We start from the raw sequence: 19,388 nt of genomic DNA, 5'->3' as shown, positions 1-19,388 counted from the left end.
GCGGGGACAGCCCCGCTCCCGAGGGGGGCGGCTTCTGGCCGGGAGGAGAGGGGTGCCGGAGGGGTGCAGCGGGCGGGGGCAGGCTGCGGCCCTGTCGGGGCGAGCTGCGAGGCCGGGGCCGTTGGGTCAGGGAGAGGCCGAGGGGCTCCTGCCACGACCAGGCCCGGGCTGCGGGGTAGGAACGCGCTGGGAGCCAGCGCTTACCATGGGGCATCCTGAAATAAATCACGCTCCTTTCCCGATGAAGCGATGCTGTGCCTATGCATCCCTGCCAACCTGCTGCCATCCCCCGGCCATTCATTCACGCTGAACTGCCTGTGACTTTTGACCAAGACATGGCAAAAAAGATGGGTATCTATACTAGTTAACAAGTGGAGGAGCAAAGGCACACGTCCAAAGAGTTCATCCGAAGTGTTACATGTTAGCTCAGCAACTGCAGTTCTCCTGTCAACAAAAGTTCGCTGCGGCCAGCCCCTAACTACCACCTTGTCTTCAGCACACAGAATTGCACTGCTTTGGATAAAACCGCAATACTGTTACTGTCGCTGACACCAGGGGGAAACCTTGGTTGGGGAAAAGTGGCTAGTGAAGATACAGGCTTGTATGGAGGTGCTAGGCAGGAGCAGTTTTTCCATGCATATACATGCAGCACACTACTTTTCTGGTTTATCAGTGAGATGTACTCATTTTATGGAATTCTTACAGTGTAATTCATGACAGTTCACAGTATGATGATCAAGAGAGAAATTGTTATCTGTTTCTTCAGTAAAGCGTAGCTTGTTAAATCTGCAACGTCCAGATGCTTACAATATAGCTACAGTTTGTTCTGCCCATTTTTTCCCCTCGTCTGATAGCATCATGTCTGGATTTCCTGATTTAACTTGGAGTAAATAACTAAGTTACATTTATGACATCGTATGTTAGATTCAGGCATCATTCAAATTTCTTGCCCTCTAATTATTCTTTAGGGTGGAGATAACCTACACATTCAACATCCATAATAAACAGAATCATTTAGGTTGGAAGGGACCCTTTGAGATCATCTGGTCCAACCCCCCAGGTTTGCCCAGGACCATGGGGGCACAACAACTCTGGACAACCCAATCGACTGTTTGACCACCCTTACAGTAAAATAGTGTTTTCTTGTGTTGAGAAGAAATTTCATGGTTTTTAATTGCCAGTGGATGCTACTGAGAAGAGTCTGGCTCCCTCCTCTTCATTCCTTCCCATCAGGTATGATGAGAGATGCTCCAGTCCCGCAACCATCTTTGTGGCCCTGTGCTGGACTCACTCCAGTAAGTCCGTATCTCTTTTGTACTGGGGAGCCCAGCAGAGGACACAATGCTCCAGGTGTGGCCTCACCAGTGCTGAGTAGAGGGGAAGGATCACCTCCCTTGACCTTCCAGCAATGCTCTGCCTAATCCAGCCCAGGATGCTGTTGGTTTTGCCGCGAGGCAACTGATGTGAACTCTTTTTGGTAAGAAAATGGAGTAATGTGACAGCTTAACAAAGCTAACTGTGGTTAAAATAGAAAAAGTGGGTAGCTGTAGCTGGGGCAAGTATGTCTTACAACTTCAAATACCATGTTCAGTTGTAAGGCTGTTTTACTTCTTTATTTGGTAAGACCATCCAGGACACTCAAAATGGCAGCCCTGTGACTCTTTGCAAATTCTGCGTAGGTAGCAGAGCTGGACTGTTACAGGGGTAGCACCAGAGTGTCTGTGTGCCTGTGTGCTTGAATTGCTGTGTAAGAAGCTCAGAAGCAGAAAAAAGCTCCTTAGGTGGCAGTCTTGGAATGGTATGGGAGTAATAGGGTTACTGGCAATAATGAAGATCAGTCATGCCGGAAGCCCAATTAAAGCTTTTTTTGTTTTATCCTGCATCTCTGCAGCCTCTGGGGTCATGTCAGTGGGGAAGAATGAGCCTGTGTGTCTGGAACGCAGCTCCGGCTGCTCTAGCGGTGCCTGAGCCAGGCTGGAGTCTCACTTTCCCTTTCTTGGTTGTGGACACTCTGCACGGGTGGTAAAAGACATGAAATATATCATTAGAAGAATCTGCAGCGTTGCCTCTAGTGTGTGGGTAGCGTTTCTGGAAGCTATCATGTGCAAAATCAACTTTCGTAATAAAGCTGTATTTTAGTTTCCTCATTATTTTGGTTGCACGAAAAGATTAGTCTCTCAGAAGACTATCTGAAAGCCCACTGGGAACTATTAGCGTCCTGACTGCACACCTATAAATGTAAACAAATACTCAGCTGGAATCAGGATACTTAAAAAACACAATCTGTTTATTGCTGGGGTATATGAACTGCTTTTTTGCTTCCCTGAAGAAGACATTTTATTTTCTCTGTGGCAGAAAGCAGGATGCTGTGGTTCAGTACCACAGATTAGAGATTATGCCCTATTCAAGTAAGAAGCAGCAGGAGAGAAATTCTTCATTAAAGTGATGGTGGTGGTGGCTGAATGTGCTTAATAATAAAGAAGGTATAAAACGCTTTCTTAACTCTGCAGTTTAAAGTAGTCCTTAGTTTTAGGCAAATCTGTACAACAAAAGCACAGGGTTCATACAAAAAGCCACGACAGCAATTAAGGATCTGGAGGGAATGGTCTGGGAAAAGGTTTGAAATAGTTGTAGGATCACTGTGGCACTTAGACAGGAATGCGACAGAGCTGGGCTCAGTTCTCTGCTCCACCACGGACCTCCTGGAGGACAGGCAAATCACTTCTGGCTGGAGACAATAACCACCCAGTTGCCTTCACTGCAGCACCTAACTCTGAGGTGCCAGCCACCCAGAAGGAATCCAAGACCTAGATCTAGGTCCCCACTCCCCCTGCACAGGACACAGGGGAAGGTAGACATCTGGTGACCAAAAATGTCCGCGTGCTAGTGAGTGAGTGAGGAGCTGCTAGGAAGCAGTGGTGAGACATGTAGGTCTTAATGTCCTGCCCCTGCTCAGCACATATGCACCTGCCTGCAGCTGGGAAACCAGAGCCTTGTTCCACTTGGGATCCACAGCTCAGAGTTGTCTCAAAGAAAAGTGCCAACATCTGTTTCTAGTGAGGACTAACTAGGACTTGTTCTTTTCTTTAGCTGCCAAAAGACATGTTGAGACCAACAGCTACGTTTTGTAAAATGGCCTATTGTTTAAAAAACCCATCACTCTGGAGGCTAGGGTCTGGTGTCTTCCTCAGACTGAAGATCCAGGCTCCCACCCGCCACAGAGCCCACTAACCACAGTGTGAACCTGCAGTGGTGGAGGAGGGAGGCTCCTCGCATTGAAGCTGTGCCACTATGGTGCAGACAACTGAGGGAGAGCAAGTGTAAGGGCAGACCTAATAGTTGGGGTGCTGGGAGAGGCGTCCTAGGGCCTGTTTCCCACCCTGAGGCTTTGTTCTGTATTTTATCCTTTGACTATTTAATAGAAAATACTTAAAAAATGCCTCCATCAGGGACTGAAATGCAGCATTCCTTCTGCAAACCGATTGCCTAAACCATGAGGATATGGGTTTATGCTTTCTCTCCTATTGCTTGGGTGCTTATTCTTTATTTCATGGAGACAGATGGAGTGAGGCTGGGAAGATGCTCCCTGGCCCAGCCTATTAGGGTTCCCGCTGGTTAGGGTGTAGTGCCAGGAGGTGGGGATCCCCTGAGGAGGGACGAAGCGTTGAACTTGTGTTACTCTCCTTATGTGAAGGTATTTTAGGCAATTAGGATCTTACGGAGCAAATGGGTGGCAAACCCACCTGGAGGCTTTGCAAAGCAAGCAGCCAGTCTTGCTGGTTTGTACTGCTCTTTCTACACGGGGTGAGGTTTGCAGCCCCTGGTGATGCAGAGTGTTTGCAAGGGGAATGCTCAGGCCCTGATGGGGACTCTCACAGGGGACCAGGTGTCCAGTTGTTTCAATGGCCTGTTCCAGGCCTGCCCCGAAGCAGAAATGTAGGTGTGCAGAGAAGGCTTAGGTGCAACAGGGAAAAGTCTAGTGAGCAATACCTCCAGATTTGGGCAGCAGCTGAACAGCGACTGTTTGGATTGCAATATAGGCTTCACATTTCTACCTTCTAGTGAGACCTAGCCCTTTTTCCCCATGTGCTGCCTTCATCTGCACAGTGGGAATAAGACTAGATGTTTCCCACAGCAGTAGTGAGAGATTATGTTTTTCTAGATAGTATGAGGATTGGGGTCACTGAGGTTTTGCGATAGCTAGAGGTCCTTGATATTTTGCTCGAATGCTTGCTAGGTCACTAGGATGGGAACTACTGACAAATAGCAAAAAGGTGTAAACAAACTTTCTGAGAAGAGAGAAGACAGGGATGGGATGTAGTGCAGTTTCTACCAACATATTTTCATGCATGTATGTCCCAGAAATCAAAGCAGAGAACAAAACTGAGAAACTATTTCCTGACTGTTGTGTGGTGTCCAAAGACAGGGCAGGAATCCATTTTAACATTTTATTGGTGAGATGTATGGTCTATAGTGGCTGTAAGTCCTCAGAATATAGAAAAGATTAATGTTCTTCTTTCTTTTTCAGTGGGTTTAAATTGCTGAGATTTAAATCTACCTAAATAGCCTTATAGAGCATCCTTCCCTGTACAAGAGCTAGTCATCCAACTTTATCCCTCGCAATAGCTGACTTTTCTACTGACTGCAGCACTGAACGTATTTTCTCAGTGCATGCTGGGGAATGTTCTGATTACCTGTTTGTCTCAGGATATGCCCTATACTTTGTTAATCTAGGTTTATTATGCTAAGACTTTCCCAGCAGCTTAGAGCTAATGCAATGGATTTTAAGGGTTTACACAGTAGCAACTCTTTCAGTAGCCAGAGTCACCTCAGCTGTTTGATTAATTCAACAGGATTAAGCTTTCTTAGTACTCGGCTACTACAGGGTTGGGGGGAACCTGTCCTACCTCAGCATCTGTAGTGCAAATAATGTCATACAAATAATTTTCTTGTTACGGTCTGAAAATCACACCTGCATTCTGGTTCCTTAACAAAGTCATTTTAGTTCAAGCTATTCCTTTTCCCAGCCGTTACAGTCACCCTCTCTTTATTGCTTGTCCTCTTCGATATTGCCCTGATAAAACCAGTCAGTCTGATTCGGCTGGATGGATCCTCCATGGATGTATGAATACTTCTTTGAAACCAAGTTCATTCAAGGTTGCAGACCAGTTTCCTTTCATTGTCTTCTGAGACTCCTGGCTCTGCTCCTCCACTCCAAAGCACTGAAGACATGCAGCAGTCACAAGATAGATTTGAGAGGCTTTTGGAAATGTGGTTGCCATTCTGGCAGGCAAGACAGCCCCATGTTGTCTTAGCACTGATGTGTTTTTTGCCCCTGTACTGTCAGACAGTCATGCAGGGGCAGGTACCAAGATCTCAGCAGCCAAAGATGTCAACAGCCATGAAAGGAAAATGGTTAATTTCTCAGGAAAGCATTATTTCAATTTCCGTCCCTGAAAATACTGAGTATGGCAGACTGATGAAAACAGTTCATCCCTGAACGGGAGATGTGAGCTTGAAGCGGATTGTCTGCCGCTTCTGTTCTTGGCAGGGGAAGGGTTGGTCACTGAGCTGCAAACAGCTGCTTCCAGAGACAAATTTCATCAAGGCTGATGTCAGGACTTAGCTAAAGAATGGCACGTTAGCTGCAAAACCATGAGCCTAATACAAAAAGCTGTTTTCAAATTTCAGCATACTAACTGCCAGAGACTGTTAGGCCACACGATGGCAAGATACGTCTTATGCTGCATATGAGGAAGGTGAATGTGTTGCAGCATCCTAATGCTCCTCCTTGGGTGGGATGGGAATGGGGAGGCCGCATCTACAGCCTAGAAGGAAAGACCAGGTCACATAAGCTCTAGCCAGTTTGTCAAAGGCCATGCCACCTAAGCAGAAGAAATACCAGTACATGTGCCTAAAATTTTATACACACCTACTGCCAATACTTTGAACTCTATTCAGCTACTCAGAAGCACAGGCGAGGCCTTTCTGGTGCTGTTAACACCTGAACTTCACCAAAGGATGTAGCGCTGTGGTGCCAATGGAGCAACGTTAGCAAGGCTGGAGCCCACACGCTGCCAACAATTTGTGGTGTGAGCAGGGACCAGCCACCTGTTTTCTTTCTGCCTCATAAAACCATGAATACTTACGCCCTGTTGGGGTTTTGTGTGAAACCTGGTCACAGGGTGCAACGCTACCACAGCTCAGTAAAAGGTTTTTGTAAAGACTTCTGGAATCTCCAAGCGTGGACTTGCAGAACGCTGTCACCGGGATCATTCCAAATAATTTGGCTCCATTCTCAGAGTGGTAGCAGACCTGGGCCCACGGTGATGGCTCAAGGTGCACCTATGCTCTTTTTCCAGACCTATTTCAAAATAACATGGGTCTTTTCTCCAGACAGTGGTCATTTAATACCCCAACGGGTATTCCCCCCACCCCCGGTATTACTGTTTAAATAAAAAAGCAGCATGCATAAAAAAAGTGTATCATTACATTTTCTGGGAATGGGTACGACCCACAGAAAACCTCAGTTTGACAGTACAAATGTCCTTTTCCAGGTGCAGCAAACCAAGGACAGGGCAGCTACTGTGGAAGAGGAAAGAGGGTTATCAAAGCAAGGGCAATGGGTGCTCTGAGGCAAACTTCAACATAGATTATCTGCTCATGCCCGTAGTCATCCTCTCTGCTGTTTTAGTTTTCAGATAACCTATGTTATGTACATTAAAACACGACAATGGAATCAGCACTCCGTATCTTTGAAGAGGACAGTCCCATTTGTAACAACATAGTAGTGACGTAGCTGAAAATGGGCCTGTAGAGGAGCTTGCAAGTGGATTAAATACGGATGCAGCTGCAAGTCCTACATTACTGACAATTCGTATCGACCCCTCCAGGCTTCTTGGTATCATGGGTTACAACAGGAAACTCAGCTTCACCTCAACTCCAGCACTCATTAACAATGCAACTATAGGTAAGTTACGTGAACTGCCTCTGCTTCAACCTTTGAAGACAAAATATGGCGAGTACATTCTGGCCTTGTCTATGTATGAAGCTAAATGATGCTCACTTGCACACCCTCTGCAAACACATTATCCAGCCTACAGGAGAACACAGGCCTTGGTGTCTCCTGGAAGAAGCGTGGTAGCAGACATTAGCATCCCCTCTCCCAAATACAGTATGCAGATACTGTCAGGTTAGGATACATCACAACACACTGCTGTGATTTTTATTGTGTCCTACTCAAGGTCAGGAACAAACCAGAAAGCTGTGCTGAACCCCAACCCGCTATGTGCAACGCCTTTCTCAGAACTTAGCTCTGCCCTGGAGAACAGAGGGCAGTGATACTGAGAGCTTCAGGAGCTCCTTGTGAATCTGTGCATGAATTCTCCACTCCTGCAGTCGTTACTTCAAAATAAAACCTGCCTTCAGGACTGGAGACAGCAGTATGTAGTTATACCTAAAAACCACTCACTTGAAACATGTCATGAAGCAGTAATGCAGTTTTTTGCTCCTAACTCCACGTTTCCTAAAAAAGTTGCGGGAGGGCAGGAAATGCACCTTTAATAGGAGATGGCTGGGAAGGGATTAGGCTCCTTCCCTTTGCTGATTTTCAGGCACGTGCGTGTGTGAGTATACTTTATGACTCATTAAGGGTCCCAAAGGAGTTGTTCTGAAGGCTAGTTTCTTTCAAATGTCCAGTACAAAGATGATCTTGAGGGCTCTGGAAGAATTTATAATGTCAGAAGATGTGATATCAAGAGCAGTGAGATATTCAATGCTGAGCATAGAACAGTGGAGAAATTTTCCACAGATGGTTCAAGATGCGGCGGTTGTTTGTTTGCACTGGTCTAATAACTAGTTCTGTGCTGGTTTTTAAGGAGTAACAAGAATATTGTTCCTAGAGATGTGGGTGTATCAGGGATAATTAAAAATTATATAAGACATTAATTTAAAGTAGTAAGAAAGCTGTGAAAATTCCAACATCGTTCAACAAGAATGACAAGGTTAAGGGGGAAAGCAAGTTTACCTTTAAAATATTGTAATTTGAATTTAAAAAACATTAATTTTGGATTCTCTTTGTTGTGTTTGTGGTTTCAACTAAATAGGATTAAACAATTTTACTATACAAATGAATAAAGTCTAGATTTGTTATCACAAGAAATTTTTAATATGGTTTGTGACAAGCAATATCAAAGTTATCAACTCTTAAGCTTCATGTTCTGAAACCAGACAACTCTCAGCAACAAAAAAAGTTGTGCACTGATAAACATAGGAGGCATATTGTATTTTTTAATTAAATATGAAAACATGAGCTGTGTACATTATTTTTTCCCTAGAAAACACAGCAATTTCAAAAGTTTATCATAAAATATTTTCATGAAATGAGTGAACCAGCAAACACATGCACTTGTGTGCCTTCCCCCCTCCCAAGATAAACGTGATAAAAGAGACATACGCAAATGTAAAAGTTAACAGAACAAGTGGCTTTTTGTTGTTGTTTGGTTCTTTTTGGAAAGGATGGAATGTAACATTGTGCTCGACTTTATGTCACAACAAAAAATATTTGGTGCAATATTTTAACATTTTCTTTTTAAGTTTCAATCTGGTGGAGAAAAATACCTTTTTCTATAATAAAATATGTCTGTTCTTTTTAAAACTTAACTTTTTTGCACAAAATAATTTTGTAAACTGTCATTTCAAGGGCAAGGTAGGCGGTGCCATGTCAATGTCCTCCCCCCCACTTAAAAATGTGATCTGTTATCTGAAGCAAAACGGGGAAACACAAAAAAGAGCGGAGCAGAGGCTGCTTTGCAAAGAGAAAGAAGGGCGTGTCGGACGGGGGAGAGGGGAGGGAGCGTGTGGTGGGACAGAAAAAAGTTAAAGGTCACTTTCGCCGTAGAGTGCCGTGGAGAAGGACATGTAGTCAAGGGCACCGGGTACAGCATCACGGCCGTTGTAGGGTGCCATTCTAGCAATGCAATATTCAGCCTGATCAGGAGGCAGTTCCCGCCGTAATTCATCCACAGTGATGTAGTTCTGCAATGAGGACAAATGATAAGGCGATCGTTACTTTCAGAAAACTGACCTTCCTCAGAGGGACAACCACCCCCTGTCCCCCCAGGACAGCAGACGAACAGTCAGGGGCAGGACCCCAACAACTAGACTAGTACTGTACACCCACACAGGGAGCTCTCTGGTCACTCCCTACCATCTGGACAAGAAAATGTTTTTTACAACGGAGAGAAATATTGCTTTTGCAGGAGAGATGCTGGCACACCTAAAGAAAAGACCTGGAGTTAAGTAAGGTAAGTTGTTAGTGTAAGACTGTGCCTTCCCGCTGATAGTGGAGGTCCTGCTGAAAGCCAATGGGAGGAAGCAGAAACTTCATTTGGATCCTGTCCCTCACTGGCAGGAGGTAACAGCTGCTTGTGCTGTTTGGGAGTTGCCGTTCCCTCTCTTCAGAGCAAGGAAAGGAGCTGTCCCCACTAGCTCTGGTTGGTGGCACCAATGCAGACAGCAGACAGGCAAACACTCTGTATTGCTTCCACAGTTCCCCCAACAATCCTTGCCTTTCACAGCAGACATTTTTAATAAACGAGCAAAACTTCTTACGTGAATTCGGCTTCTGGAGACTCACTGAGCTGCGCTGAGGTAGCTTGGCTTCTCTCCATGCAGTAAGTAACAGTAGCTGCCTGTTTGCTAACCACTGTGTTGTCTTTAGCTAACTGACTCATGGGCATTTGCAGTCGTCTGAATAATGGTTCAGGTTTCACAACATCGCTCTCTCTCCTGTGACTTTTTTTTTTTTTTCCCCCCCCCCCCCTTGCCTTTCAGTTTAATGATTGGAGTGAGTAAGAGGTATTTTTCTTCATAATGAAATACTGTCTGATTCATGTTATAGTCACTAGAGCATATTAAACACTGACAAATATATTTAATGTACTGTACAGAGTAAAAGAGTTAGTAAGTAATACTGTATCCAAAAGTACCGATTTATTCAGTGATTAGCTCATCTGAATAATGTGGAATTTTCAGGCAATAGGACTGGCTTCAGTCAGGTAGATGCCTAAAGGATGGATATCATGGGTTTCTACACTACAGATTATGAAAAGATTATTAGTGAAACATGGAAACCAGTACTGGATTTAAGGGCAACTCATTACAATCTGAGAAATGGTATCCTACATTTCAAGTGAGATTAATAAAATCATTAGCAAATACAGATATATCAATATTGCATGTACATATTTGTTCAATTCCTTAAAAGATTAGTGGGGATGTTATATAAGAAAAATAAGATTAAATAATCTTTTATCAGCTGGTTGCACTGATGATGCAAATTCAGAAAAGTAATACTTTTAGTATCATCCTGTGAGTTTTCCTACTTTTGACCAATTTCTATGATTAACAGATGCTCCTCTTGCAGACACAGCATATCCTCAATGAAAATCTGCTATTGATTGTATAACAACTGATAGTGACACTATATCTGAGAAAGATCATCTCAGGTTTACAGCTGTCAGTAATTAATAGTTTTTCAAGACTAATCAAGAACCATCTGTTGAATTTGTTCACACATTTTAAAATAACAAATCGCAACCAAGCTCTTAATTAAATTTTTAAAGCAAGAGTGGGCAGCAAAGTTCTGACTGACAGCTGAACAGGACTTTCGAGTGCCTTGGCAGGCTGCTCATTAACCCACACTTTCGCCTTGCACTCCTCCAGCACTGCACAATGTTCCTGTGAAAATACCCTCCATGCTAGAGAGTGCTTCCCTCGACACTTTCTCTCGGAGACAAGAGAGAAAAAGGAAAGCAGGAGCAATGCAGATGCAGGAAAAGAAGGTGTGGAGCCTGACCTTATCTCCAGCCAGGATCTTGAAGGAAGCCATAACCTGGTCAGCAGTATCTGTATCTGCTGTTTCCCGGGACATGAAGTCGATGAAGGCCTGGAACGTCACTACACCCAAGCGGTTAGGGTCGACGATGCTCATGATGCGGGCAAACTCTGCCTCTCCCTGGAGAACAAGAGAGTCACGTAAGCCTGGACATTTGGGCGGCAGTGCTATGAAAGTGGGGAGAAACTGTTCAGCAGCATATCTCACAGCTAGAAAAACAAAGCCAAATAGAAACCACTTCTGTTTTTTTTTAATCAGGATATTCTTTTTTAGCTTGCTCTTATGTATAAAATGCTTCCCGCTCATTTGTCCTTTGGAATAAAATATTCTCAGCTGTGCCCTAGGATAACATCCAGCTCCATCTAGCTCTAGGACAATGCTCCTATCAGGGAACAGTATCACACAGACTTCAGGGGAACACGCAAATTTTTATGTAATACATGTCATGCTAGATGTCTGTAGCAATATTTGAAGATCTGCATTCCTCAAATCCTTTTACTTTCATTTACTAAAAGAGAACTTTTACAGTTCTATTCAGCTGCCAGAATAGAAAACACCAGAAGAAACGTCTCTGGGTCTTTAATAGTATCTGGTTCATCTGAACTAGACAGACATTGGAAAGGATGACTTACATATCTGGAGTAGCCCAGGGAAGTAGCCTTTACAAGGAAGATCCTACAGAGAAGTTTGCTACAGAAGCCAAAACCTTGTAGCGTAGTTTTCTGCATTTTTTTTTGCATATAAACGGAAGATCATCTATTGTCATCTCTGGGACTCCTTCCTCCCCAGGTAAGGAGGAGGGGAGAGCAGAGCTGCGTCTTCTCCTGGGAACAGGCTCTTCTAACACACCTAAACCAGTATACCTTCAAGAGTAATTAAGGTATCTAATCAAATGTTACTGTGGCTTGGCACGCTACATTGAAGTCTGTATTTATACTGGGCTGATGAGTAAGATGAATAAACACTGCTTTGCCTGACATCAGGAGCAAAGATACTGAGAGTACAGCTAAATATTTTTGCACCACACTCCTCTGCCCTTTCACGAGCATCAGTCTTCGGTGAAGCTCTTCCTATTAGTTATCGTGCCTCTCAAGGTGCCACATGGTACTGTTCTGAATATGCAGGTACTCTGGTGAGGGAAAAGCTATGGGGAGGATGACTGGAACCTGAACTTACTTACAAGTACAGGAAGAGAGATGTGAAATAAATGGCAGGAATGAGAGGTGCAGTGTTTGAGTGTATTCAGAAATCAGGTCGTGTATACTTCCAGATGAGTTCAACTGATACTTAGGGCTGGGGAGGTTGTGTGTGCTGTGCAGAGCGCAGGTACTGATACGAGGAAGTTTATTGTTTCTTCCACTTGTAGCTACACAGTTTGATAAATATAATTCTTATTTGAAATACACAGGAATGAGACAATGATTTCCATTTTTTTTACCTTCAGCTACCGCTGCGAGACAAGAATTTTACATGTAGAACTAATACTAGATTTAACATCCATTGCTGATAATTCTGGAAAATAAGGCTATATTTACCTTGACTCACTACACATTCTCCCTTTATTTTTGAAGGTGCCTACAAGAATCGCTTTGAACAGGAGTTACAGAGGGCTCTACATTACCATATTGTAACCCATGGAGATAAGGCAGGCTCGGAAATCTTCACAATCCATCATACCAGTCTTCTTCTACAGGGAATGATGCAAAGATGGAAAAAGCCAAGAGAGAAAACGAGACCAGTCCAAGGAGAAATGAACCCACAGGAGACATTACAAAGAATGAGTTTCAGGGGGGAGAAGATGGAAGGAAGGAAGGATTTACAGGACAATGAAAAACAACAGAGGAAAGGTAGTTTGTGAAACCATGAAGAAGCAAAGGTGGTTTTGGACATGGAACAGTTTACACATAAGAACATATTGATGGTGAAAAAAAGGAATGAAGACATCAAGCAAGACAGATTGAGGGATGGACAAGAAAAGGAGCGTTAAGTGACACAGAAGTAAATGGAATAGTTTGAAGACATAAAAGGAATTCTCCCAAGACAAACAATTAGGGAATTAAGAAGGAATAGATACCAAAGTACATTTAGAGAGGTAGTAGTATAGAATAGTGATGTATATATAGTCAAACACAAGAACAGCAATGACAGATGGATTAAGACAAACAAGAAAAGAAAGGAAAAAACTGTTATTTTTTCACAGTTTAACATCTGGCTGTGTTCACCACTAGCATTCAGTACCTGTGCATCGTTTCCAATATCGTAACCCAAGCTGATGAGACAGGCTTTGAATTCCTCAGGGCCAAGTGTGCCGGAGTGGTCCTGGTTATGCGGTGTGCCAGGCAGCAGGACATGCAGTGCCAGTGGGGTGACGGTGTGGGGCAGAAGGAAGGGAGACACAGAGAAGATCAAAGGGAGGACAACAAACAGGTGCACCATGCAGTGGGTGAGGAGAGAGGGAGAGGAAGAATGACATGCAGATAGAAAGACAGGGAAGAAAAATAAAAAGTGCACAACATTAGATATCACAATGACATTTCAGGATGTGATAAAAATGCTCTTGGAACAGTTCCTTCTCAGAGATGCTCATCACATCTTGAGAGCATTTGGACGACAAAAACAGTTGATGCTCAGAAGCCTCAAGATCTCCATCTCCCAAGTGAATTACTTGCGTCACTGCTTGTTATCCATAGTGCCAGAAGCCCTGTGTTTCACTAGTAACCCAGAGTGCAGGTAAGCAGGCAGAGACAGTGGGAAGCATTGCCTTAATCTTCTAGTCAAAAGTCTCACTAAAGGAGTAGGTGAGGACAGGTATGTTTGGCAACACACCCAAGGAAGCTTAGCTGTCAGGGCATCCCAGGAACAGACAAGGAAAAACAGCTGAAGCTCAGGGGAACAGTGTTATGGCTGTATTTATGAGACCTGCACGAGGTGGAGCTTTGACTGGTAAAGCTATTTCAAGTGCTCAGCTCTGCAAACAGCACTGCTGTACAGCACAGCACAGCTTGGCAGCTGCTCTTCCCTTTGCTCATTCCCCGCTCCCCCACTGTTTAGACATACCCATCAAACTATATGCAAGCTACCACAGGAACTGAGAATCCCCATCCACCTTGCAGAATTTTAGCTCAGGACAGCCCCCAAGCACTGAAGAGCCCCTGCCTGCCACCACCATCTCTGGCCAGATCAAGGAAGCTACAGACAGGATGGTGGGACCAATTCCAAGCGACTTTCCTCAAAAAATCAGCTTTTAAAGTCAGCGTTAAGCCTTCATAAATCAAATACACAGTTGAAGATGGGAAGCCCATGTTCTCTCTGCATTATCATTCAGACTGTTGTGGAGGAAGGGGCAAGCGATACGAAGGTGAAAATATAAAATCTACAGGGCTGTATGGTTCCCTCTGCTAAGAAAAGAAGCCATGGTTTTCGTTTTTCTTAGGCAGCTAGAGAAGGGCTGAAATAGCCAGTGTTCAGCAATCTGAAAGTGTTGCCAATCTCTGAGGGCAGGCTGCAGCCCTGTTCTCTGGAGACCTTTCAAACAGTCTGGCTGGTGCAGCAAGTGGTGGACAGCAACCTATATTTGCATCACTGACTTAGTATCTCTGCAGGCTGCTCATAGATTCCCAGACAACATTGAAGGGATTGATAATGGAGCCGGTTTCAGGCTTGGGCTGCTGTCTCTGCTTCCCTGCATGACACCTTTGTGATTCGGGTTGTAGAAGGAAGAGCTGCAGACAGGCTGGCAAGTTGAGGGGAGGAGAATTTCCTTTAAGGAATTCCTTTCTTACTGCACCCGTTAGTGCCTTGGCATGTATTTCCACAGTAAGGCAAGGCAGACTTTACATCAGGGTTTATCTACATCACGCAATGCCGTGGTATGAATAGATCCTCCTGTTTGCTCCATACAAGAGCAATACTGGTTTCTTCAATACAGGTTTATGTGATGGTATGTCAGAGTGCAGGACAGCTGCTCCAGAGAATTTTATAAATCAAGATAATAATCTGCTCTCTGGAGAAGATGGGGTAAAAGTCTAATTTCCTAAATAAGCCTTCAAACTTTTCCATACTTCAGCTTTACCAGGAAACTTAGTTTCCTGTGAAGATATACTTCTCCTCCCAGCCTAATGATGACTTAGCAGTCTTCACAGGAATGACTGCTCCACAGGAGTGGCGTTTCTAAGAATGAAACATCTTCTATTGATCTAGTTTTACCACAGTGACTGCTTGTTTTTTATTGCACTGTGCAGTCTACATGGAAGCTTGTAGTTTACCAAGCTGCAGTCAGCACTGACTTACCCTGTCGAAATGGTTGAAAGAAGCCCGGAACTCATTCATCTGTTCCTGGCTGATTCCTTTGGCATCACGGGTCAGAATCTGGTTTTCCACTTCATTGATGGTTCTAGCAATTGTTGTTAGTAACTGCTCCCAGCCCACTCGGATATGCTGGAAAAAGAGGACAGGACAATTTTTAAATTAGCTCTTCTGCCTCTGAGGCCAGTGGATCAAATGTGCCACTTGTTGCAAACCAAATGATCCTGGTGGCCAAGGCAGGAGAAGTCCATTTGCTCAGAAAAGCTTCCTTCTCATCTGCAGTGTGAGCCAATCAGATGTTTAAAATCTGAATTTTGACAGAAAAAAATATTGAAGAGGCCAATTCCTGTTCTTAAGAAAGTCTTGGTCCTATTGCAAAGTTCCTTTGCCTTGTCAGAGCAACATATTGGGGGCCTTTAACAAAAATGAGAATCAAACCCAGTGCTTCTAGGACGTAGTTGGGCAGAAAACTCTCCTTACCAAGAAAATAAATAAACCACAGTCCTTGGAAGACACTAGTGCTCCACTGCCTCTGCTGTTGCTTAATGGAGAGCTGGCCAGAAACCAAAAGACAAGTTTCAAAGCTTGTCTGTGTTCTGCTGGACTCATGTTGAACTCAGATTGATTCCAAGAAACCTCATGTTGTCAACAGAAAGCCAGACTCCAATTTTAAAAAGCTTTTCTTGGACTTTTTTCTTTTGCCAGGCTGTGGCAGCTCAAAATTGCCAGCACTTCCCTGGTCTTTCTAATCCCAGCTAATAGGCTGCCACAATTGGGTGGCAGGAGAAATGAGACCAGCCAATTTTTCAAGCAATACTGTTGATGTCATTCAGGTTATTTCTACTGTCTTTATTTGGAAGTACATTGGAATGGATTAGCATGAAGTATAGCAAGGCAAAAAAAAAAATTCAGTGACATGCTGTTGCATGCTTGGCCACATTGCCAAGCTCTCCATTTTCCTGAGAACCACAACACGTTGCCAGAGCTAGATGTGGCTGATGCTAACTGGCCACAGCAGATGAGGCTGGCTGATCTGCTGCCAAAACTTTTACCTCCATGGTGTAGTTGGTGTGCTTGTTGTCAAAGATAAGCGCTTCCTGGATCTGTTGGTGATCTCCTTCCAACTGGTCAATCTTTGGTTTGTAATTCACAATGCTTTTCTCATACTGCCGCAAGTGGTTGAGCTGGTCTTCGAGGGTCCCATGCATCTCTATCGAAATGCGGCCAATCTCCTGCATTAGCAAAGCCAAAGGAGTTAGACCCCATTGGAAGGACAAGCCTCAACATGTCTGACATTTATTGCAGCTATTTCATGCTCACACAGGATGATGATTCAAAAAAAAAAACACAAACCAAAAAAACTCATGGAGCAGTTACTTTAAATGAGCCAAAACAGTGTCAGCAAAAATTTTAGCAGAGCCCTGAACATTTTCCAAGTGAGGTGAGTCACATGAGATGTGTCTAATACAAGGATACAAAAAAAAAAAAGGAAACTGCAGTCCATAAGCTAGTAATGTACCAAGCCAGATCTTTTTCTGATGTACTATCTGCCACTAACTTAGTCCCTTCATACAGACATATTTCTGTAATTGCTCTCTTCTTTACAGCTCCTGCCATCAGTAATAGCTTCATATTTTTCCATTTCATCAACTCCAATTCCTTTAACTCAAATCTTACCTAAAGAGAGAAGATGTCCCTTAAAAATATGTCTCCTCTGTTGATGTTTGCTAGGCTAATTGTATTTATTTTGTCATGTGTATCAAGACCATTGCTGTGAAAGCAGTTACACAAAATATGCTTCTGATGTAGGGTCTTTAACTTGCTGCATATAAACACAACTCTATTAAAATACCAGTGTTCCCCATTTTAAGTCATGTTTTTTATCTCTGTATTAAAGAGTTAGGGGAAGAAAAGTACAAGCACTTCAGTAACCGATATCAATCTTGGGATTCTCCATATTTTCTATGAAAGTTTCTCTTGCTGTAACCTGAAGGAAGAATGACCGTGACAGTGGTCAAGAAAGACCACGGATAAGAGTATCAGTGAAGATCACAGAAGAAAACAGACTGTTTCAAAATGAGCAAAGCACTACCTCCATCTTGGTCTGGATCCAGGGTCCAATGACATTGGCCTGTGCACCAAACTGTTTACGAAGTCGTTCATTTTGCTGCTGTCGAGCATGTTCTTCCATCAGGGCTTGATCCCTTCTGGGAACCAGTTGCCGCACCTACAGCAAAGAGTAACAAAGCGTGCCGTTTATACATACAAAGGCACATGTATAGTAAATGTAGAAATTGCCGCAAGGAAGGGAGGAGTGGGTGTTTGCACTGAAAACAAGCAGTCATATGGTTTAGGACACAGTGGGAAGGCTCATGGAACGTGAATCCTATCTGCTGTAGGATGCATGCTGCAAACTCATCTTTGGCCATGGAAGACCAGAAGCTTCCATTCACTACTTGGGTTTCTGGTGGCTCATGTTAACTGAATTGCAGGACCCTGTTCAGATCTGACTTTGGTGATCTTGCTTGGTAGTAAGAACCATCAGCACAGCTGGTATGGAGAGTAGCTGCTCTCTTAGGATTACAGCAAGGGAAGGCTACTTGGCTGTGGAGATAAAACATGTGAAGGGTTGAATGGTGAAAAAGGATACTGACTCACATGCCATACTTACTTGCTTGTCAGGTCAACTGAGGACTGAAAACCTTAAAGCTTTTAATTTAGCATCTTTCATTATAAAAATAGCAAGTAAAAGGGATCTGACACCCCTTAGACATTTATATGAAAGATCTCTTCGACTTTCCAAGCACATGGTAATTGAGCCGAAAACAAATGACAAAAAACCCCCCAACAAACCTCAGCAGTAAGCATGAGAGAGTAACTGAAGAGTAAATAATCCATTTCCTGGGGCCCCAGCGACTGAGCAGTGGCATCCTCCCACACTAACTTGCAAGGTTAGAAAGAACTCACATGTTCCCATTTGCCATTGATCTCGTGTGGGGTGATTGTAGTGTAAGGATTCGTTCCTGCCATGTTGACATGGTATGTCTGGACAATCTTTGAGACTTCATTGTGGATTCCCAGGATGGCCTGTCGCTCCTTGTCGGCATCTGGCAAAGTGGCTTTGAACTGTTCGTGGGCTGTGGTCAATCCCTGCAGAAGGAAGGCAGAAGCAAAGGGAGGGTAAGAGCATTAGTCACTGAATAGCCTCTTCAGCAAATGTATCCCTGCAGAAGTGACTGCAAAAGCTTACATATTCCGATACAAAGCAGGCTACTCTAATACACTTTTCAGGTTCTCTCAGCATCACTAAACAGGCTGTTTTGAGTAGTTAAATGATGTGAAGTCTCGTTTTTCCTCTGTTTCTGTCCCATGTTGACCAGGGACAGAGGTCACGTCCCAAAAAATGGTGGAATAATTCTGGCTCATAATTTAGGGGGAACTATTTCTCCAACACCGCTCAGTGACTGCCTGTCAGACCCTTTGGGAAGAAGATCTGACTACTAGCATTACTTTAAAGCAGTCATGTCTCACTACTGTAAATGCGCCATGTTTTTCTTCTCCTACTATGTATGTACTAGTTCTACACCTAAGGTAAGTCCAGATGAATAATAAGAGTCAGATTCAGTCTTATCAGAGTCAGTTAGAACTAGGTAAAGGTCTTCCAGCCAACAGCAAACTCGCACAGGCAACATATGCTCCTGCTGCTGAAAAACAGCTCCTTCTCCCTGAACACAACAGGCCCTTTCTGTTCCCAGTCTTGCTGTCGTGCCCGGATTGTGCTCCAAGGACCGATGGTGGGGGCACGCCTGCTGGTAGTTTGTGGACAGCTGACAAGCCAGTTGGTCCTGGCTCATCTCCCACTGCTTCTACAGGCCTGTAAGGTACTTAATCCCAGAAGCCTGGAAGATCAAGACTAGGGAAGCAAACCCAGGGAAAGAGGCAGCAAAATGAATGGGGGACAGAGAGGCATGTGCAGGGATAATCGACGGAACAGTGTGGACAGAAGAGGGAATGAAAGTAAACCACATGATTGACCCCTCTCTTACAACACACACATAGTAACTACTTTTTGTAAAATTGCTTCCTTACACAGTGACTCATTACTTTGCAGCTGCTGCAGTGGCCATAGAGATGTAATGCAAGTCTAGGGGGCTGGAAAAGATACTGCAAACAGTCACAAAGAGAT

General features: G+C 43.9%; 1 protein-coding gene across 3 annotated transcripts in view; it reads right to left on the bottom strand.

Moving 5' to 3' along the window:
- Positions 1–8,144: 8,144 nt before the first annotated feature.
- Positions 8,145–19,388, bottom strand: part of ACTN1 (actinin alpha 1) — a 50,418-nt gene continuing 39,174 nt past the window's right edge. The window contains exons 14-21 of one of the 3 annotated variants that reach the window (XM_009279293.1): positions 18,170–18,352; positions 17,295–17,429; positions 16,255–16,434; positions 15,188–15,334; positions 13,136–13,216; positions 12,519–12,584; positions 10,859–11,017; positions 8,145–9,036 (exon numbers count right to left, since the gene is read on the bottom strand). In XM_009279293.1, the coding sequence (XP_009277568.1) occupies positions 8,878–9,036; positions 10,859–11,017; positions 12,519–12,584; positions 13,136–13,216; positions 15,188–15,334; positions 16,255–16,434; positions 17,295–17,429; positions 18,170–18,352 (1,110 nt within the window). In that variant the 3' untranslated portion in view covers positions 8,145–8,877. The remainder of the gene's footprint in view (positions 9,037–10,858; positions 11,018–12,518; positions 12,585–13,135; positions 13,217–15,187; positions 15,335–16,254; positions 16,435–17,294; positions 17,430–18,169; positions 18,353–19,388) is intronic. The other 2 variants (XM_009279291.1, XM_009279292.2) reach the window with 2 other exon arrangements.

Source organism: Aptenodytes forsteri, unplaced genomic scaffold (genome assembly GCF_000699145.1).
Source record: "Aptenodytes forsteri isolate BGI_AS27 unplaced genomic scaffold, ASM69914v1 Scaffold3, whole genome shotgun sequence".
NCBI lineage: Eukaryota > Metazoa > Chordata > Aves > Sphenisciformes > Spheniscidae > Aptenodytes > Aptenodytes forsteri.
This window is presented reverse-complemented; position numbering and strand designations above follow the sequence as displayed.